This window comes from Thermobia domestica, chromosome 4 (genome assembly GCF_964235325.1).
Source record: "Thermobia domestica chromosome 4, izTheDome1.hap1.1, whole genome shotgun sequence".
Classification (NCBI taxonomy): Eukaryota; Metazoa; Arthropoda; class Insecta; order Zygentoma; family Lepismatidae; genus Thermobia; species Thermobia domestica.
Window position 1 is genome coordinate 294,494,607 of NC_137457.1, and position 19,244 is coordinate 294,513,850.

Below are 19,244 nucleotides of genomic sequence, written 5' to 3' on the forward strand. Positions count from 1 at the left end.
TGTTTAGTTAATTTGTTCATGTATTTCTTATACGGCGAGTTAAGACGACAACAATAAATTCATATTAAATTCACCACGCCATTTCCTTTAAATTATCTTTTATTGACCCTACTATTGAAATATATATATCATGGAACAACAGTTTAAACAAGTAAAGACATTATGACCGAAAATATCGTAATGTATTAAGCAGGGTTCATCAATACAGTAGTATTCTTTAATTTAGAATTTTAAAAATTACAATTACCAACAACACATATTCGTGTGTTTAAAATTTAAAAATTCAACAAACTATTCATATGGAAAAATACAAGTTAGTTCTCCGTCATCAGTCAGTTCATTTCTGACTAGCAAACATTTGTTTTACTTACATTGTTTTTCTGCGAAAAATGTCTACAAACAAACTGAAGAATTTCGTCAATTTTTAGTGAAGCATATAAAAACAAATACTGAATATAGATATAGTATATAAACTGCTAGCACACAGAGAACTTTCTTCTTACTGATAGCGTCTACATGCAAGATGCAAGAATGTGATACGAATTCTGCTAGAATTTAGCATACAAAGCAGTGAACAAATATTGGTGTAATATCTTTTCTTTAAAAAAAAAAAAAAAAAAAAATGATTTAGGAAAAAATTTACAATCATAAAATTCGTAGCAAAGCTTCGTAACAAGAAAAAATAAAGCAAAAATGGGACAGACTCACAGAAATGTCGTGTATATTTTCTTGATAGGAAGGAAAAAAAAAATATATAAATGTGGATAACAGCCAGCAGGCATTGTTTGCTTTTTCAACATGCAGACGAGGACACCCTAGTACTTACAGTGTACTGGAAGCTAAATTAGTGTCTTCATGTTTTAACTGCCCATCAAGGGCAAGACCCCACTTATCCTTATTGTTGGCCAGTAAGGGGGTTAAAGTGAAAACCTTTGACAAAGTGAATCCAGGTCCAATTGGGCAGCCCTCTCTGTAAGGAAGAAGTGTCGATGGTGACTACAATAACCCTACTTGCAATTGCAACTGGAAAAACATTACCTCTACTTACATTGTTGATGATGCCAAATTAGTATCTTCGTGTTTCAACTGGCCGTCTAGCGCTAAACCCCGTTTATCCTTATTGTTGGCTAACAATGGTGTGAGGTAATAAACCTTGGATAAAGTAAAGCCAGGACCCACAGGACAACCGTCTCTGTAATAAGCACAGCAATAACAGGTTAAAGAAAAAAAATACATTTGAAAAACCTGATCTCTTCTAAAACTCAACTGGTGGATCATATTTACAAAGGAAAGAAAGAAAATATTATGGATATTATACTAGGTGCAGCAGTACAGACTTTTATTTACAAAGAAACTCAAATATCATGGATTCAGTATCGACAGTCGCCGCTCGAACTCTTCCAGAATCTAAGAGATCCATCTGTTAAAGAAAGAGACAGTACCAAGTCGTTCATAATCGAGCATAAATCATCGGCTTTGAATTTCCTTGCAAATGAAATGTATCCCATAGTGCGATATTAACATTTTCCTGGAGTAAAATTAAATTAAACTTAACCTTAATAAATAAATAAATAAATAAATAAATAAATAAATAAATAAAGTATGAGCTCTTCAGCTTATGTAGGACTCGAGCCGCCAGATTGTTAATCGTCCACAATTAAGTGATGCGTACACAGCTACAAATTCTACAAATTGTTTCAATAAGTGTACTTAAATATTTTACCTAATGCAGTGGTTCTCAACCTAATTTCTATCACGACCCCCCATTTTATCACATCATCTTGACCGACACCCCCTTACAATCTCTGGTTTGTAATCAGCTTGTGTAGGATTTTTAATATACCTATTGCGGAGATCTCACGATATACATATATTTCTATAATAGTAGAATCCATTTCTTATATACAGTGGATACAGCAACTTCCTAATAGCGAATGGATAAAAACCACATTCAGTCAATTCATTCGCATTACAAATATCGAATCCGATCCGTCATACTGTTTCATTTGTATTTTAGATCACATCGTTGCATTTATATTTTTCTGGTATTTCAATATGCAGTTCTCGTTAGATTCATATCGTACTTCTTTCATTTAAATAGATTTTTAAACAACTCTGCATCTGTTGAAAATGTTTAGTAGACCTATTTTTTATTGTTCTTAACAGTATGTATAAAAATATGCCTATCAGAACAAAATTCAAAATAATCTTTGAAAATATTTTCCGGTATTAGATTCTAATTATCTCTTCCGCTTATCTTCGCAACCCCAGGTTGAGAAACCCTGCCCTAATGAAACTGAAATTTCTTTTCGTAATTATTGTTGAATAAACTGATCAATTACGATGAAACTCATGGCTTAATATATATACATATATATATAATCAACGTCCTCCAATGGATTCAATCCCAAGCTGTCCAAGCACAACTCAAGTTGTGGTAGCGTCCACGTGGTCTGAAAGGATTAACCTCAAGAGTTAAAGGTGTATGACTGTTCAGAAAGCGAACTGGGTGGCAGGCATAGTGATTAGCGCATCGGCATGGTAGGCCGGAGATCCAAGTTTGAGTTCTAGCTCAGTTTCACACTTTTCACTATGAATTTTCATTGAGTTTACTCTATTGTTTACTATTACTATCCAAAATATCAGTTTCTAAGTAAACAAAGATAGACGAAAAATGCTGTTCATTCTAGACAAGGTTTGGAAAGGTCGGAAGCAATACCTTCAAACGAAGAATCGAACGCTGCATCTAAAAATAATAGAAAAGGCAAGGGAAGCGAAATCTATTCATGCACAAAGTATAACTGAATCTTTTGGAGAATAGGAATTCCAAGGATATTTCAGCCAGCAAATCCAAATGTAAAAAAGTATCATGTCTTTTCCTACCTAATCAGGCCTTCCTACAAATAGTAACTTTTATTTCTTTTACAATATTCTTACACTGGTAGTTACAATAAACAATACAAACAAACAACAAACATTAACAATAAAAGTAAAGTAATTAAGAGGTTACTGATTGGTCCACACCATCATCTTTCAGAGGCAGTAACTCCAAAAGTATTTCTCACACGAACTTAATTTTGTAAAAGCCTCCCGAATGCGTTTGATCATCATACCAAACTTCAGCCAAATCCCCAGTATGGCCTGGAAACTTCTCTAAAATTCTTGAGACAGTGATCGAATCCACCAGTTTTCAAAAGGTGTATTCTCAAAATAAAATGAACCGAAGAACTGTACACAATGCTCCAAAATGATTAAATATTACTAATATTTTATTAGTAATGAATACACTAAAATCTCCTCTCGAATAACATGAATTCAAAAACAGCCTACACGTGTACATTTACGAAGAAATTATCTCAAACTATGCAGGGCGTACTCATAGCAAGGGCCTGAAGGACTTAATTCCTCAATCCCGTTTTCCCAAAAGAAAAGAGAAGTTTGGGATAAAATAATATAAAATTAAATACTTAAGAAATATTTAAGTGATAGAACTCAATATAGCATCTCCCAATTTTTATCTTCTGTGTTTGTAATTCTCTGTACCACTACCGTACGTGTAGAAGATTATGTGAAGAAAAAACTTTAAATGAATATATATGAAAATACATAAAACTTCCTCAAGTTCAAATGGACTCTCTAAGCAATAATCATTGGGCTGCGCTAAGGAATGTTAGTATGAATAAATGTTATTGCTTCCAAGCCCTAGACAGTATACATGGTGTATAGAAGATCCCAGGAAAGATCTACACAGACGGCGCATGAGCTCCCGTGGAGACCAGTACGTCCGCCACCAGCAAGAACTCAAGACAAATGGAAAGCACGAGTGCATAACGTCATACCTCCATGGGACCATGCACCGTCTGTGTAAATCTTTGTTGGGGTATTATAGACCCCATGTATACTGTCTATGGTTAATAATACATGTATACAAATATAGGTGTAACACATTTTATTAATAGCCAAAAGTGATCTGTAAGACTTCACGTCACTACTTATCCATTAAACCACACATTCCTTATTTCCTATAATTAGATATATAAATATACACACAAAAACCACAAAGAAACCAAGACGTTACTTACTCGCTTTCAACTTCCGCTACTGTACATTTGTATTGTGCCGTTGAAAATAAACAAATATCTGCAAACTGTCGAACTGCAACGAAAAAGAAAAAGAGACTCTGTAGTAACTGCAGGCTAAAACATTATATATTCATTGAAACATAAAAGTAATGTTACCAAAAGTGAGTTTAGTTCATTATTCGGCATTGTTTACTTTCTAACTATTTTAAACGAAGATCCACTTCCATGGGACTGATATAAATATTCTAAATTCCATGTGATTTTCAAACACAATTCGTTCGTACTCACGAGAGAAGAAGTACTTTAAATGGTGAAGTTGAGCTATTTGAGGAATGATAGATTTTTCAGTCAGGTGAAATTTGTTTCATGAAAACAGGAAGTACAAGTCTACAATTATACACTGCGCTTATAAACACGCACAGATGGTTCCTTTTTGTCTCCAATGTCATGAAAATATAGTACAGCTTTCTTCCAGTGATGCGTCGTTCATGCAGGACTTTTGAACGGTACATCCATTTCAACTAGAAATGTACTAGCTCGTTCTACTAGTGTGCTGTGACTCCAGCAACGAAACAGCCAATACGCATAAAATGAAGTTATGTGATGTAGCATGAAGATAAACTAAACTAGAATGACATGGAAAATTTACCCATTACGTCAATTCAATAGGGATAAGAACCCACTATTCCTGTCTTATATACAGTATCTTTTCCATCCTTTTCCACACCCCCGAAACTGATACGTACTTCTATATTAGTTACTAATTATTTGCACACTCTACATTTTAACATAGTTCAGTTTTAATATCGCACACTAAATAAATAAATAAATAAATAAAATTTTAAAAAAACGCAATTTTTAAATCTTAATATAAGTTTAAATCTTTCATACTAGCTGAAATACTCATTCTTCGTATGGGGGCTGTATTTAGAAATCAACGCCTGTGGAAGTATCACCATTCATCTCAGCGACCGCGAAAACTATGGATTTGACACTAATATCGGTCATTTTGGATTACTTTTACATGTCTCGGTAACTCCCCCCCGCCCCTTGGATGACCCCGGCTCGCATACAATTGTAGTTGAATTTGAAAGTCATCGCTAATGGAAGTGTCATCATTAATTTCAGCGATCGCGAAAACTATGGATTTGACACTAATATCGGCCATTTTGGATTATTTTTACATGTCTCGGTCTCCTCCCCCCCCCCCCCCCGGTCACCTCCAGCCCGCAGTCGAATGGGGTGAATGCGATCGGAGTTTCACCATTGATCTCAGCGATCGCGAAAACTATGAATTCGACAGTAACATCGCTAATTTTCCACTACTTTTACATGTCCCGGCGTTGTCATGCAAAATAATGGGTTTATCCCTTTTGAAGTTAAGTCGTTTCTGCGTAGTGCAGCACGAAGATGATGTTCCAAAAACCTACGGTAGTACACTGAATTTACGTTCTGGTTCGGAGGAACTGCATGCCGTAATATAGCATGTACATCGTATGCCACTATCAGCATCACCTTCGCATTTCCCGGTTCCTGACGCAGCTTCTTGGGTCAGGGAGATGATGGGTGGCATCATTCATTTGATTAGCGCTAAAGTTCTGCCTCATAAGAGCGAGTCCCTGTTTTATCAAGTGCGATGATCCTATCCAGGAAAGCGCGACCTTCCCGTCTGTAAGGTGGTGCGGTACCTACCGGGATGAAATTTTTCGGTAACCAAAAACATTCAACACTGTAGTATGGGATGTTCCTACCTCGTTAGCCAATTCCCTTGCAGTCCACCTCCTGTGCACATGCAGCAAACATTAAATCAATTCAATGACCGTTTTTGACCCCATATCGATATTCAATGGTTCCTGTTGTACACTATCACGTCCTGCACAAAACGCTGCAATCCAACGTGCCACAGTCCCATACGGCAATGTGTCATTACCGTATGCTTCACGTAGTCCCGAGTGACATTCCCTGGTGTTTTTTCCATGGGCCACTTCGATCTTTATCCATGCACATTGTTCTAACTTGGAAAGAACGGTGTGATTTGACAACCGACATTCAACACATTCCACTATTATCACTGCAGCATCTACACTAATGCCGCCCCGCATTGTATAGCTCCACCCACCTCTACATGTATTGCCAACAACAGCTCGAATAAAACTCCTTGCGTGGAGATAAAACAGTATTGTCACTTATTTCTTTCCAGCCCTCGTAGAAGGACTGGAGACAAAAGCGAATACCACAGATAAAAGTTTATGTCACTATTAGCTATACTGAATGTTAGGCTTGAATGACATTAGAAATGAAATGAAATCTTTTAAGTTTTACGTCCCACGGTTATGCCGGTTAGGATAAAGGAGACGGTGATTATGAGAAATGAATGAAATGGTGGAGTGAAGAAAGTGGGAGGAAACGGGAGAACCCCGAGAAAACCCAAGCACACGGTGTTTGTCCACCACAAAGTTCACTTGGCGGGAGCAGGGTTTGAACCCGGGACCCCATGCACCAGAGATGATGAATGACATTAGAGAATAAATAATATGTGGCCTGGGTCAAACTGAAATGGTCATTACATGGCATCTCTGTGACAACCTATTCAAAATTTGGTTAGGTCACACGTTCTTCCTTTATAACATTCAGTATCGCAGATAATGACTTATGATCGGGGTTTTGGGTCTAGTATTTTTTTTTTCTCCACTACACTCTAATGATAAACCATTCTATGTCAAAAACTAAGGGTCTATTTTCGGTTCCCCTTTTAGTAATTTTTAATTTGCTTCTAATATAAAGTAATTTGATTTTCATATTGTTTGTTTTTTAATTAGACTTCTAACAGATTTTGCGAATAGAAGTTGCGCTCAATTCTGAATACGGGTTGCACAATTACAAGTAGTAAACTAAAACATACCTGACACTTTAATTTTCTTCACTGTTCGGTTTGAATTATTTGCTATATGAACGTTCACAGCTATGCTTTCTCCATGATGATAAAGCTGAAATATAAAAGTATATCATCTTAGTAACTGGCACTCTTATCTATCAAAGTACATAGATTGAGACGAATAACAAATTACAGGATTGTAACAAAATCTTGCATTCTTTTCCCTTAGCTTTAAACACTGGGTCATACGAACGGAACTGACAAGGACAAGAGAGCATTAAATATAATAATTCGAAAACTTTAGCCTTCTCATATACAAAGTTCTGATTAAAAAACCAAAAAAGAACGTAAATGCGTTATATAGGCTATTAAAATATTTTCATTCGGGAAATTTAACCTTCTTACATACACAATTCACCCTTACATACAAGACTGTAAAAAACTTTTTTTTAATGTAAAAGCGGCTTCCGTTAAACTGCTTAAATATGTGATATTTCGATTCTTTATATCTTCCAGAACGTAAGTTATAATATACGCAACTCCCGGAAAGTACAAGAAAGAAAAAAAAATCCAACACTTCGACAAAGGAAGGTATAACACGATTGCAACTGTAGGTTCAAAGCTCACAACAGTGAAATGAAAAGTACAGCAGCTTGTGCAGTGAATATTAATGCAAGTACAATATTAATACACAATAATTAAATACACAAAGCAGTTTTTTTTTTCCCTCATAACTCCCCTAAAAATAGCAATCAATTAAAATCTTCATTGTAATTATGAAAAATCTCACATTCAGTATTTCTGTAAATTTCAAGGCCATAAATGCATTTTCAAGGGCATTTCCGGGATGTTTCCAGGACAAAATCAACTCAAGGGCATTTCCAGGATCTCCAGGACGTGTGGAGACCCTGTTCTTATTAAGGTTTGTAACTAAGTGCAGATCGGTTATGATTACTTACTATTTTGTTAATGTGAAGAAAAAAATTGTTATGGATGTTGTATTTACTATTATGGAAAAAATGTTACAGAATGGAATCTTTTTTTTCCCTCGTATTATTCTTTGGAGAAGAGATTGAAAAAAAATCATCAATATGTTATGTAATAGCCTGGAACCCAATCTTTGAGGCATAATGAGAGTATCTTCATGCTTTTTCCATCTTAAGTCGCTGTCTTTCTCTCGCCTGCTTGTGTAAGCTTTTCTGCTGGTAAACAACGCAGATACCTCTCTGTAGCTTTTGAACTGACGGAATTATTATTTAATTCATCTTTGGATCATGTAGTGATACAAGTACTCCATCTAGCCATCTAATTATTATTCAACTTTTCGAGTAATTAAACATCTTAAACAACTTCAATTTTTTGATGATTTGTCAAATGGAAGTGATATTTAACTAGAAACGATGATATTGAAGTTAAGATGATTGGTTGGTAGGAAACTTTTAAGACCTTAATAAGGGCTTTTGGAAAAAGAAGAGGGGGGGATATGTCCATTATAACTTATGTCCATACAGATGTGAAAAATCGAAATATCCCACATTTAAGCAATTTAACGGAAGTCATTTTTCCGTAAGAGTCGGTCCCATTAATTGATTTCTTTTCAATTGCCTTAACATGAATTTTTCATTATAAATGAGACATACGGGTTTACTTTGTTTTACAAATTCAAAATTGTACTTTATATAGTTTCAAGAATGAGCTGGACTAAACTCTTCCATTTACTGTTTGCATGTTTATTATTCAAATAATTGTTCATTTAATCAGATAAGATGTTAACCAAAATTCAAATTTTATTGCAATTAGTGCACATCCTAATAATTATCGTGTAGCAATAAGCTGAACTTCACTTAGATATCAAAATTCTCAGTAATTACACCTTCCAATAAATCCAAGTTCTTATCCCTCAGTGGCACTGCCGTTACGGTTAGCACACCTAAAGTCATATTCCATGTTTTTAGATATCGACGGGAAATATGTCAACAGGCGTTAAAGGGTTGATAACGAATGGCAAGATGTGCTGCGGCCAATCGGCCTCTTTAATGGACCGGTTCTACTAACATAAGCACCCGGCCCAAATTCCTCTATCTGGACTTTGTGTCCTTGTGCACGAAGTGCACCGTCAAGATTTGTCCCCTAACGTCGACGCATTAGCGTGTAACCCCCATTCTCTGAGGGAGTGGGATACGCCCAATGCGCGGCAGAGCAAAAACCTCACCTACTGGTGGAGTCGGATTGCTAGCAAGCCATTCTCCCATACTCTGTAGTAGGGTGGAGCGAAAAAATCAAATTGTTGAGTCTCGAATTCTAATAGGGCGCAAAAGTTGTGTATTTGCGTGGTAACTAATGGAAAAATGAAAAAATTCACATTTTGGATCTTCAGTTTGCGCAAACGGCCTAAGTTTGAAAAAGATGACAAGAAACACCAAAATTTACCTATGCGTAAGAAATATACAGATTACTTTTTTCTTCATTTCTGTCGCGTCCAAGTACTTTATTTTAGTTGTGTGACGTCATGTTTGTTATTAATTCATTAACGTCACTGATTTTATACATTTTCATAATAATTTTGCAGCTCTTCGCCCATTTCAACTTTTTTTTTCTTTTTTTTTTAAATGGCCCAGAACTCACCACGAGGAAGTGGCTGCAATTCGAGTTCCACCCACACACTATTGATGCTACGGACTACATTTTGATATATATAATTTCTCTAAATTTCCACATGATCTTTGAATACCTACCTCTTTATCTAACGAGGCTTCTAAATGCAATTTGTTAGGACTCATCATGAATTCCTTGCTGACTTCCACTGAAGGTTGTTCACCCTGCTTGCTGGGAGCATACATAATTTTCCTGATAGCCAGTCGGACGGAGTTTCTATTAAAAAGAGAAGAAATACATTCTTGACTATATAATGCTTAAAGGACAATAAAACATAATTCTTGAAACGTTTAGGCACCGCCCGCATTTTTTTTTTTTTTTTTTTTTTTTTCATTCACGGCACATCATTTTGAACTATCTTCAAGATTTGGTACCTAAGAATAAATGATTGTAAACACAGAAAATCAGTATTTGTAATTCTGCTCACTTAACATGTGAGAGAACCTCAAAGAAAGGTTCTAGTGACTTCTTTAAGCTTTTAACACAGAATAATACAACCCTGGCTTCCTAGTAGTTTACTAGTTGGAAATGATACGAAAATTCTATTTTAAGATCTCACTGTTATATCCTTTAGGCTAAATGAGACACGAGCAATGAAGGTGCACGATTTTGAAACAATTTGGCGGAATGATAATGTACACGAGAATGGTAGAACCATAAGAAAATTACGGGCACAATGTTGTAAGCCACAGGCTCATGGAACAAGGAACCTTTCGCACCAAAACGTGAAATCTACCACTGAGCCACAGTGACATTTTACCCTCTCACAAACTATTCGGAAAGAATTACGAAATAAAATGATCAGTGTCTGAGATTTCTTTGTTGTTGCCGCACAATCGCCTCACCCTTTGTGTAACGTACTTATGACGGAGGATCAAAAACTAAGATTACAAGTCCGATATTTCTGGAGTTTCGTCTGTTATAGAGGAATGAGGAGTGTGTGGTAATTGTAATATATGGAGTTCACTACTGTGCAGAGCTTCAGCTACCCCCCACCTACGGTACTAGTTATGTGTAAACACAAATGGCGACTCGTTTGGAAAACTGGTTTGGTGAAGAAGTCGGCTCAGTTATTCGATTTCTGTGAGCGAAACATATAACCGCGGCTGGTAGAGGTTTACGAAGAGACTGTAATGTCTCGTCAGCATGTAGCAGAACAGCGCGCGCCCGCATATAGGGCAGAAGACCATCACTCTGTTGAAACAGTTTCGCTAGGACATCGACCACCTCCCTACAGCCCGGTCCTCGCTCCAAGCGACTTTCATCTGTTCCGCACTTGAAGGAGTACCTATGAGGCCGTCGCTTCGCTTCAGACGAGGCGAAAACACTTCGTGACAACGTGGCTGAACACACAAGGACAGGATTTTTACCAGGAGGAAACATTCAAATCATCCCTGGATGCGATGAGTGCCTCAACCGATATGGAGACTATGCCGAAAAATAACCTAGTGTATGTACTATCTGTTTGTTGGCTGTATTCATTGTATGAAATAACACACCTTACTTTCCGATCACTCCTTATAATTACTGACGGTTGGTAAATTTATTTATTTGTTTATTTACTAACTTCCAGAAATGAAACACTGTAACTATATTTTTCTGGAAAATTTTTCCGTTCTTAATGAAGAGTGCATAATCACTAAGATTTACGTTTAGTTCTAGTACAGTCCCAATTCTAGTTTACACCATCAACCCTAAATACAGGGCCGGATTTCCCAATAGGCCCGGGCCTATGGGCGCAAGCTCTCAGGGGGCGCACGGCCGAAAAAAAATTTAAAAATATCTAGAAATAAATACCCATAACTTAACATATTTTTTGAATTGATTAAAAAAATCAGGCTAATAAAGCATTTTGATTTTGAAGTTCATTGGAACAAATAATTGTTGGTAAAGTTCACCAATCTTTTGTTAATACATTAACGGTATTTTGTTAAGCCCAGAACCAAGTAAATTCCTCAAAAAACTTGCAATGATAAAATTGCATCGTTGAGTGGTGTTTAAGCAATTAACATACAGGCCTGATATAATTTTTTTAATAAAGGTTTTTAGGAAAGTAACTTTAACCAGACTAGGGGGAGGAAAAAATTATTGGGCCTAGGGGCGCCAAAATGCTAAATCCGGCCCTGCCTAAATAAACAATTTCCGAATATTGTATGGTAAGAAAGTTTAGTGTACTTTTATATCTAAAATACACAGAAAATAATGAGTTTTATTTCTGGAGAAAATTGCAGAAAATTTTCACCGAAACGGATTGTCGACACTTTTTCTATATTAATATTTTTTTAAAAAATTATTTTTTAACAATGTAAGCATGTGGTTAAGTGCTCGGAGAAAGCTGCAGTTTAACTTCGCCACTTAAAAGAAGTCAAAAATAAAATAAATGAATAAAGAAAAGAAAGAAAATCAAAAACGATTTTCAAAAAAATTCCCTATCATAGCCCCAGGTAACAGCCTTGAAGTAATTTTATATTGAATACAACTAAGAGTGAAATACGGAAAGAGATTTTAGAAGTCATCTAGTACCTACACTTAAAGGTACAATAAAACCTGTCAACTTGTCCGCCTGCTCACCTTGGCCTGGTTTGTCTTGAGCGTACACTTTCCCGAAAGACATTTGTTATTTATTACTCTGTAAGTTGGCCATCTATCTATCTTGGAAGTTGGCCGCATTGAAGCATTGTTTACCCTATAATGATCATGATAAATTTACCTGTGTATCTTGGCCACGCAAAATACAGTTTTGTTATTTTTCTTAACTCTTTCGTATTCCCATATGAGAGGCAGATGTTCCGTATTTGTGACCTGGAGACAAAGAAGCATGGATTCCCACTATTTGTTCTTGGAGATCAATGGCCAGAACACTACCTTGATAAAGGGGTGGTGAAGGAAGATGTTAATAAGAAAAGGCACGTATAGGAATTCAGAAAATCGTTGTACTTATTTGTTTACCCTGTTTGTTTTGGTAAGACCATTTGCTATATCGGATCCTTCCATCAATGGGGAGCTTTAGTAATTCCGGAAAATTCTTAAGGCTAAAGCTAACTTGTCAACTATTGGTACCTGATGGCATGTCGGAAGGTAGCTGAGGTTTAGAGATATGAATTCCCTTACGATTTTCTCAAAAAACATCTTTTGCTCCGAGGGAAACACTTGTAGCTCATTAACAAGAGGTAGTTAACTGTAAAATTAGGATGTGCATATCTGCCAAAACGAATGAAAGAAATACGTCTAGAATGAACCACCATAAATGAATTTGTTATTAATAACTGATTCACTATATTTCGAAAGGTATCTGGAGAAATATTTGTCACTGTTGAACCAGTTCAGATGAAAGTTTCTTACTCTACAGGCAGCAAGAGAGTGATTTTTTCTAGTACTGTATATTGTTATAATTACTCTACATACATTATTTAAAAGTAGCTGTCATAACACTGCTTATTAAAATTTTACAATAAAGTAATACTAGAAATCCTCTTCTAAAATACACCAATCACACTTATTTTTTGTAAGTTGGCCACCTATCTAAATTGGTCATTTTTCAATGGAACCGATGGTGGCCAACACAGACAGGCTGTACCACCCTAGTATTTGTCTGGTAGGACTGAAGAAAAATCCAAATAACCACGTAAGCCGCGAGATTCGAATACGAGACATCCCGACTGGTGCAGGTCCCGCTAATTGTTCAATATTACCCACTACGATAATAATTAAAAATATAAATACTTAACAGTTTTGTTTGCTAAGTTTCATTTAAGTACTAGATCGCTCTAATCCCTATACTCTGATATATATATATATATTAGCTGTTTTAATAGTACAATAATAATACTTACTTTAAAAGGAGAACTTCTCAGTATGGGTGTAAGTATATGCACAGTCACCCCGATACGTGTCACTACCTGTGCTACCATTTAACCTATAGCGTACAGTGAACCACATAATAATAATAATAATAATAATAATAATACACGATGAATCGACAGATATCTTCTTAGTTGGGCTCACATAGAAGATTTAAGTGTAATAATCTGGAAACTGAAAGCACGTCTTGATTTTAACTCTGATTGTCCTTGGTATGGTAACAGCATCCTCTTTTTCTCTGATACGAGTAGAAGCGATAGATTTAAAAAACACGAAAATCCAATATATAGGGTGGTACAAAAGTAGGTATACACCCCTGTATTGATTAATTATAATATTTTAGTTTATAGATTTATTTGCTTCGACTGTTCCGGGCTTAAGTTAATAAAAAGACATTAAGAACAAATAATAAAGAAACTAGATCTACTTGTTTCATAACGATAAAAAATGATATAAAATACGGGACGGGACTGTATACCTACTTTTTGGCCAACGTGGGTAGATTAAAAACAGGCAAGAACAGGATTGGGAGGGAAAGGGTAAAATAGGTAGCTAGTTTAATCTACGCAGTATAATTTCCAAGTTGTCTATGAATCGTCAGCATGATTGACAAAATGCAGCAATGGAGAGTTGTCAGAAACTTCATCTCAAGCTGTTTGGAATCGTATCAATTTGTTGAGTAGTATCAATAAAACTGTTGATTAGAGAATTCTAAATACTCTGGACTCAATTTAACCACGATTATGTGCCATTCCATTCTTAACTACAGAATGATTCTTTTAAAACTCACGGATTTCATTTGGGTCTAGAATTTCTAACTGAGGTTCGATTTTCATGCGGTTTGTGGCAAATGATCAAGTAAAGATGGGAGATTTATGGGACTATGTTTACTGGTTTAAATTCACCCGGGGTAATATCGGCCACGCCTCAAGAAAAACAGCAAATATTCGCCAGTGTACCTTGCAATTGGAATGAGGTTTTGGATTTTTGAAGCGAAACTGCATAATACAAATTAAGTATCAGTGAGAATTCAAATTAAGTGTTAACGGTAACACCCAAAAATCCTATGTTGAATAGCTACAGCCGATTTCTTGCGACAAACAACAGAGCAATTTCTTGGGCGACATAAGGAGTCGATAAATGACATTTTCCAAAGAGGTCTGATGCTTCCCTGTCTCACTCAGAAGCGATCCTCTCTCTTCCAATTTATTCACTAACGACCATAGGTATATTATGTTACTATCTGGAGCAGAACGTGAGGCAAATTTGTTTCTAAATGACCGCGAAGCAACAACAGATTCAGTTTACCAAACACTTTTAACGATAAACTCGTGTTGCTCCAAAAAGTACACTATTCTGTGTCCTGATTATACTCACACAGTAGCACAGAATTGTACAGCGAAATTCCCAATACAACGGCCCAATTTCCTATTTCTTATTCTTAATGACCTTGGCGAGGTTTCCATGTACGAAGAAAACTCAAATCTTCACATCACACTTGATTCCAATTGTAAGGTACACTGGCGAATATTTGTGGTTTTTCTTGAGGCGTGGCCGATATTATCCCGGATGAATTTAAACCAGTAAACGTGGTCCCACAAATATCCCATTCTTCCTTGATCATTTGCCACAAACCGCACGAAAATCGGACTTCTGTTAGAAATTCTAGACCCAAATGAAATCCGTGAGTTTTTAAAAAATCACCCTGTATATTCACAGGTTAAGTATTGCGTTTCGTACGTCAACTTTCAGAACACCTTAGAATGTTACAAAAACTGAATTTTTGGATCTTAATTATATAGAAAACAGATTTCATTAAAAGTACTCCAAAAATCACCTTTACTTAAACGAAATTAAATATTCGCCTGATACTATTTCTAACGTAAGACTAACCTTTTGTGAGGCTTATCATCCTGAGTCTCCCCAACGAAGGCTTTAAGCTCGTAGTCGACTCCACACGGTTTGCCTGTGTCGCCTGGTGCAGGTTGCAAGGTAACAGATGCGGGACAGTGCGGAGGTAGTTCAAAGTAGAATGGGTAGGCATTTGGACCCAGTTTCTTTATCAGTCGCTCCTGGAATACAATCAATCAATCAATCAATCTTACAAACGATGGAAATGGAATAAGTGTTCCTTTTACTATATACAACATATTACGTTTGAATTTTCATGTATGATTTTCATTTACATGACATCTCTTACCCAAGCCATGAGGTCACAACGATAAAATGATGTTGGCAAGCTTGAAAAACTACAGCTTTCCTTCTCAGAGTCTCATCCATAGCGTAATCTTTCACGAAGTGAAGAACCAAATATTTAGAAACCTCTTACCTCAGATTCTTATAATAATTTACAACACATACTGTTTCAATGTTTCGCTCTCAACAAATCCCGAATTAACAAGTCCCTTTGATATGACTTTAAACTGCGCTGCAAAACGTGACTGACTGATGGAATTTTTAAATCTGGAGAAATTTGTTAACTTGAATAAAATGCCTCTTAAACATTTGCGCAAGTTCATTCCATACTTTCAAGATATGACTAACATTCAAGATAAGACCAATATTTTAACTCATAAGAAACTTATATATGAACCAACAAGTAAGTGTTAGAATAGGGGAGGAAATGACAGAAGAGAATGCAACTGGAAGAGGAGTTCGACAGTGATGCTGTCTCTCGCCTACATTATTTATGATAATATCTATCTAGAAGAGATCGTGAAAAAAGAGCCTACAGAATGAAGACGGCATTTCAATAGGAGGTAGAATAATTAGATGTATACGCTTTGCAGATGATATGGCACTTGTTGCAGAATCTGAGGAGAAGATCAAAAAGATGTAAGAAAACTTGAGGAAGGGTTGTGAAGAATATGGGATGGAAATAAATGTTAAAAAGACAAAAGCCATGGTGATTGGAAGGAAGGGGTCCGGTGTCAAATATAGAAGTAAGAGAAGAAAATAGAACAGATGAATAGTTTTTGATACATGGGTAGTGTTATTAGTAATGATATGAAATATGAACGTGAAATAAAAGTAAGAATAGGAATGGTGAACAGAGCCGTAGCTAAATATTTCGGCGCCCGGGGCGAAGAAGAATTCGGCGCTCCCTACACTCACCACACCAAGCTTTTCCTTCCTTCATTTTTTTTAATATATTATTGTGTACCACAATGTGTAATTAAACAAAATATTTAATTGAATTTTTAAATGTGTATAAAATAGGCAATGTATGAAGTGGAGGCAGTTTGAATATTCTTTAGGATTTATAATCCAATGAAAAATTTAAAGTGCCTTGACTTCTACAATACAAATGACTGGCCATGACTTTTAAAACTAGGAAGATTTAAAAAAATGTGCAAAAATGTTGACATAACAAAAAAATCATATAAATAATACCGGATTCTCTTCCGGATATGAAAAGTTCTATTTTAACGTCAAAACTCTGCAAGTCAGATTGTTCATCATTAGTTTTTCTACTCCGTCATTCTGTTCATCAGAGGTTCTGCTTATCACTGTTACCAAAAATAAGTAATTATGCATTGTCTTCTCTAGTCTTTAAGTCATACCAGTCCATACCATGCTCTGTAGTTATTCAAATATTCAAAATCAGTTCATTAAATTCTTATTCTAAATTATTTCTGTATTATCAAATTTTATCTTTAAATTTCTACTCCCATATTTCTAATTAATTCTGAGCTACGCTATCTACGCCCCCAAAACTTACATTAATTTAAATTACTTCTTAAAAAACTAAACAAATGTTAAGGCCATTCAATAATTTCATGTATAAAAATTGTTTGGGGTTCGCAATCCAAACTAAAGGTCTCCGTTCAACATGCCTCCAAAAGTTTCTAACTGCCTTTTACGTTAGAAATCCGGTCACGTTTAAAATAAATTGCAAACCTATTTTTAAGGTTTTAGCAATATATATATATATATATAAGAGAAGCCGCTATTGTTGTTATTTTATGTTGATTTTTTATCATGCTGCTTGGATACAACCATTGCAACAGCCAAAAGCGATCATTATGTATTCTTTTACAAATAAGAGCTGTTTTCAAAAGGCGTATTTTGGACTTTCTGTTAAACTTGACAAAACTACCTTTGGTTGGTATACAGATCCACTTGGAGACCATTTATGGAAATTTACAGTACAACTATTTGTAACGTTTCATACTATCGATAAGAAATGAAATTTCGATACATTAGAAACTATTCGAAATTGGTGACAGCATTAATTTCCAATGATAATTGTAAACTTTTGTAATTTTATTCTGTATGTGACCACACAAATAGCATTTTAATTCCGATTCTTTTAATATCAGCGATTAAACGGGTTGAATTTGTTAATGATAGACTTTCTTTTATTACTCTTAAGTGTCGGTGTGATATTGTTTTAAATGTACATGTTCCAACAGAAGATAAGGACGACGATACAAAAGACACTTTCGAAGTAGTAGTATCACGGGTATTCAACCAAGTCCCACAATATTATATGAAAATTTATATATTAGAGGATTTTCACGCAAAAGTAGGGCAACAGAATATTTTCGAACCGGTTATAGGGAAAGAAAGTCTGTACAAGGAAAGTAATGACAACGGCGTTAGTTTCGTGAACTTTGGAATATCCAGAAACCTTATCGTGAGGAGTACAAAATTTCTACATCGCGACGTTCATAAATACACATGGACCTCGCTGGATGGAAGTCAAGCATAATTGATGTTCACTCGTTCAGAGAACCCGACTGTGACACTGACAGCAGCGATAACACAACAGAAAGAGATAGATTATCGTTGAATAAAGAGAATATTTAACATCTAAAACGGAGAGGTTTAGTTTAAAGAAATTAGAGGAGGGCAAGGCGGGAGGGGAATACCAGACTGAAGTGTAATAGCTTCTACTGTTTAGAAAATTTTGAGAGCACTAATGCTGAGGATACTTGGGTTCAAATTAGGAATAGCATTAAAATTTCAGCAAGAGAAAAATTGGGGCACGCGGAAATACGTAGGAAAAATTCATGTTTCGACCAGGAATGCACCAAACTAACAGAGAAGGGAAAATAGGCGAAACTGCGTTGGATACAAAATCCGAACGATAAAACTACACTAAATTTCGTTTACATCAGACAGGAACCTTCCGAAATATTTACAAGAGAGAAACGCGATTTTTGAAAGCTTAAATTATTGAACTTGAAAATAATAGTACTGTAAAAGAAAAATCGAGACATGTTCAAGGACATCAACAAATTTAAGAAAGGGTATCAACCTCACGCGTATATATTAAAGAGAGACGACGTAATAATTCTTACTGATACAGAAAGCATCTCGAATAGATGGGAAGGTATCTTTGACGATTTGCTTAACACGCAGCCAAAAACTAATGTTCGTGGGGACAGGGAAATGAACAGCACAACCATAAATTTCAGAGCCTATCCGAACAGAAATAGATATTGCTATAAACAAATTAAAGAAACTTAATATTCCACCTGAGTTAATTTCAGCTAGAGGGTAAAATTGTAAAACAAGATACACAAACTCATTCTCCTTATCTGGAACAAGAAGGAATTACCACAAGAATGGAAAGAGTGAATCATTGACCCAATTCACAAGAAAGGCGACAAAGCGGATTGTAATAATTATCGAGGCATTTCTCTTGTGTCAACATTCCATAAAATCCTCTCAAACATTTTATTAGCAAGATTGATCCCATACGCGAATGAAATTGTTGGAGATTATCAGTGTGGATTTAGACGAAATCAATCAACTATGGACTA

The 19,244-nt window shown here is 35.7% G+C and overlaps 1 protein-coding gene across 4 annotated transcripts in view; it reads right to left on the reverse strand.

The window, feature by feature from the left end:
* The window catches only part of krz (beta-arrestin protein kurtz), an 86,367-nt gene that overhangs the window by 40,137 nt on the left and 26,986 nt on the right, over window positions 1-19,244 (reverse strand). For all 4 annotated transcript variants that reach the window (XM_081756229.1, XM_081756228.1, XM_081756227.1 and 1 more), the window contains exons 6-10: window positions 15,367-15,545; window positions 9,693-9,828; window positions 6,985-7,069; window positions 4,083-4,155; window positions 1,049-1,192 (exon numbers count right to left, since the gene is read on the reverse strand). In XM_081756229.1, the coding sequence (XP_081612355.1) occupies window positions 1,049-1,192; window positions 4,083-4,155; window positions 6,985-7,069; window positions 9,693-9,828; window positions 15,367-15,545 (617 nt within the window). The remainder of the gene's footprint in view (window positions 1-1,048; window positions 1,193-4,082; window positions 4,156-6,984; window positions 7,070-9,692; window positions 9,829-15,366; window positions 15,546-19,244) is intronic.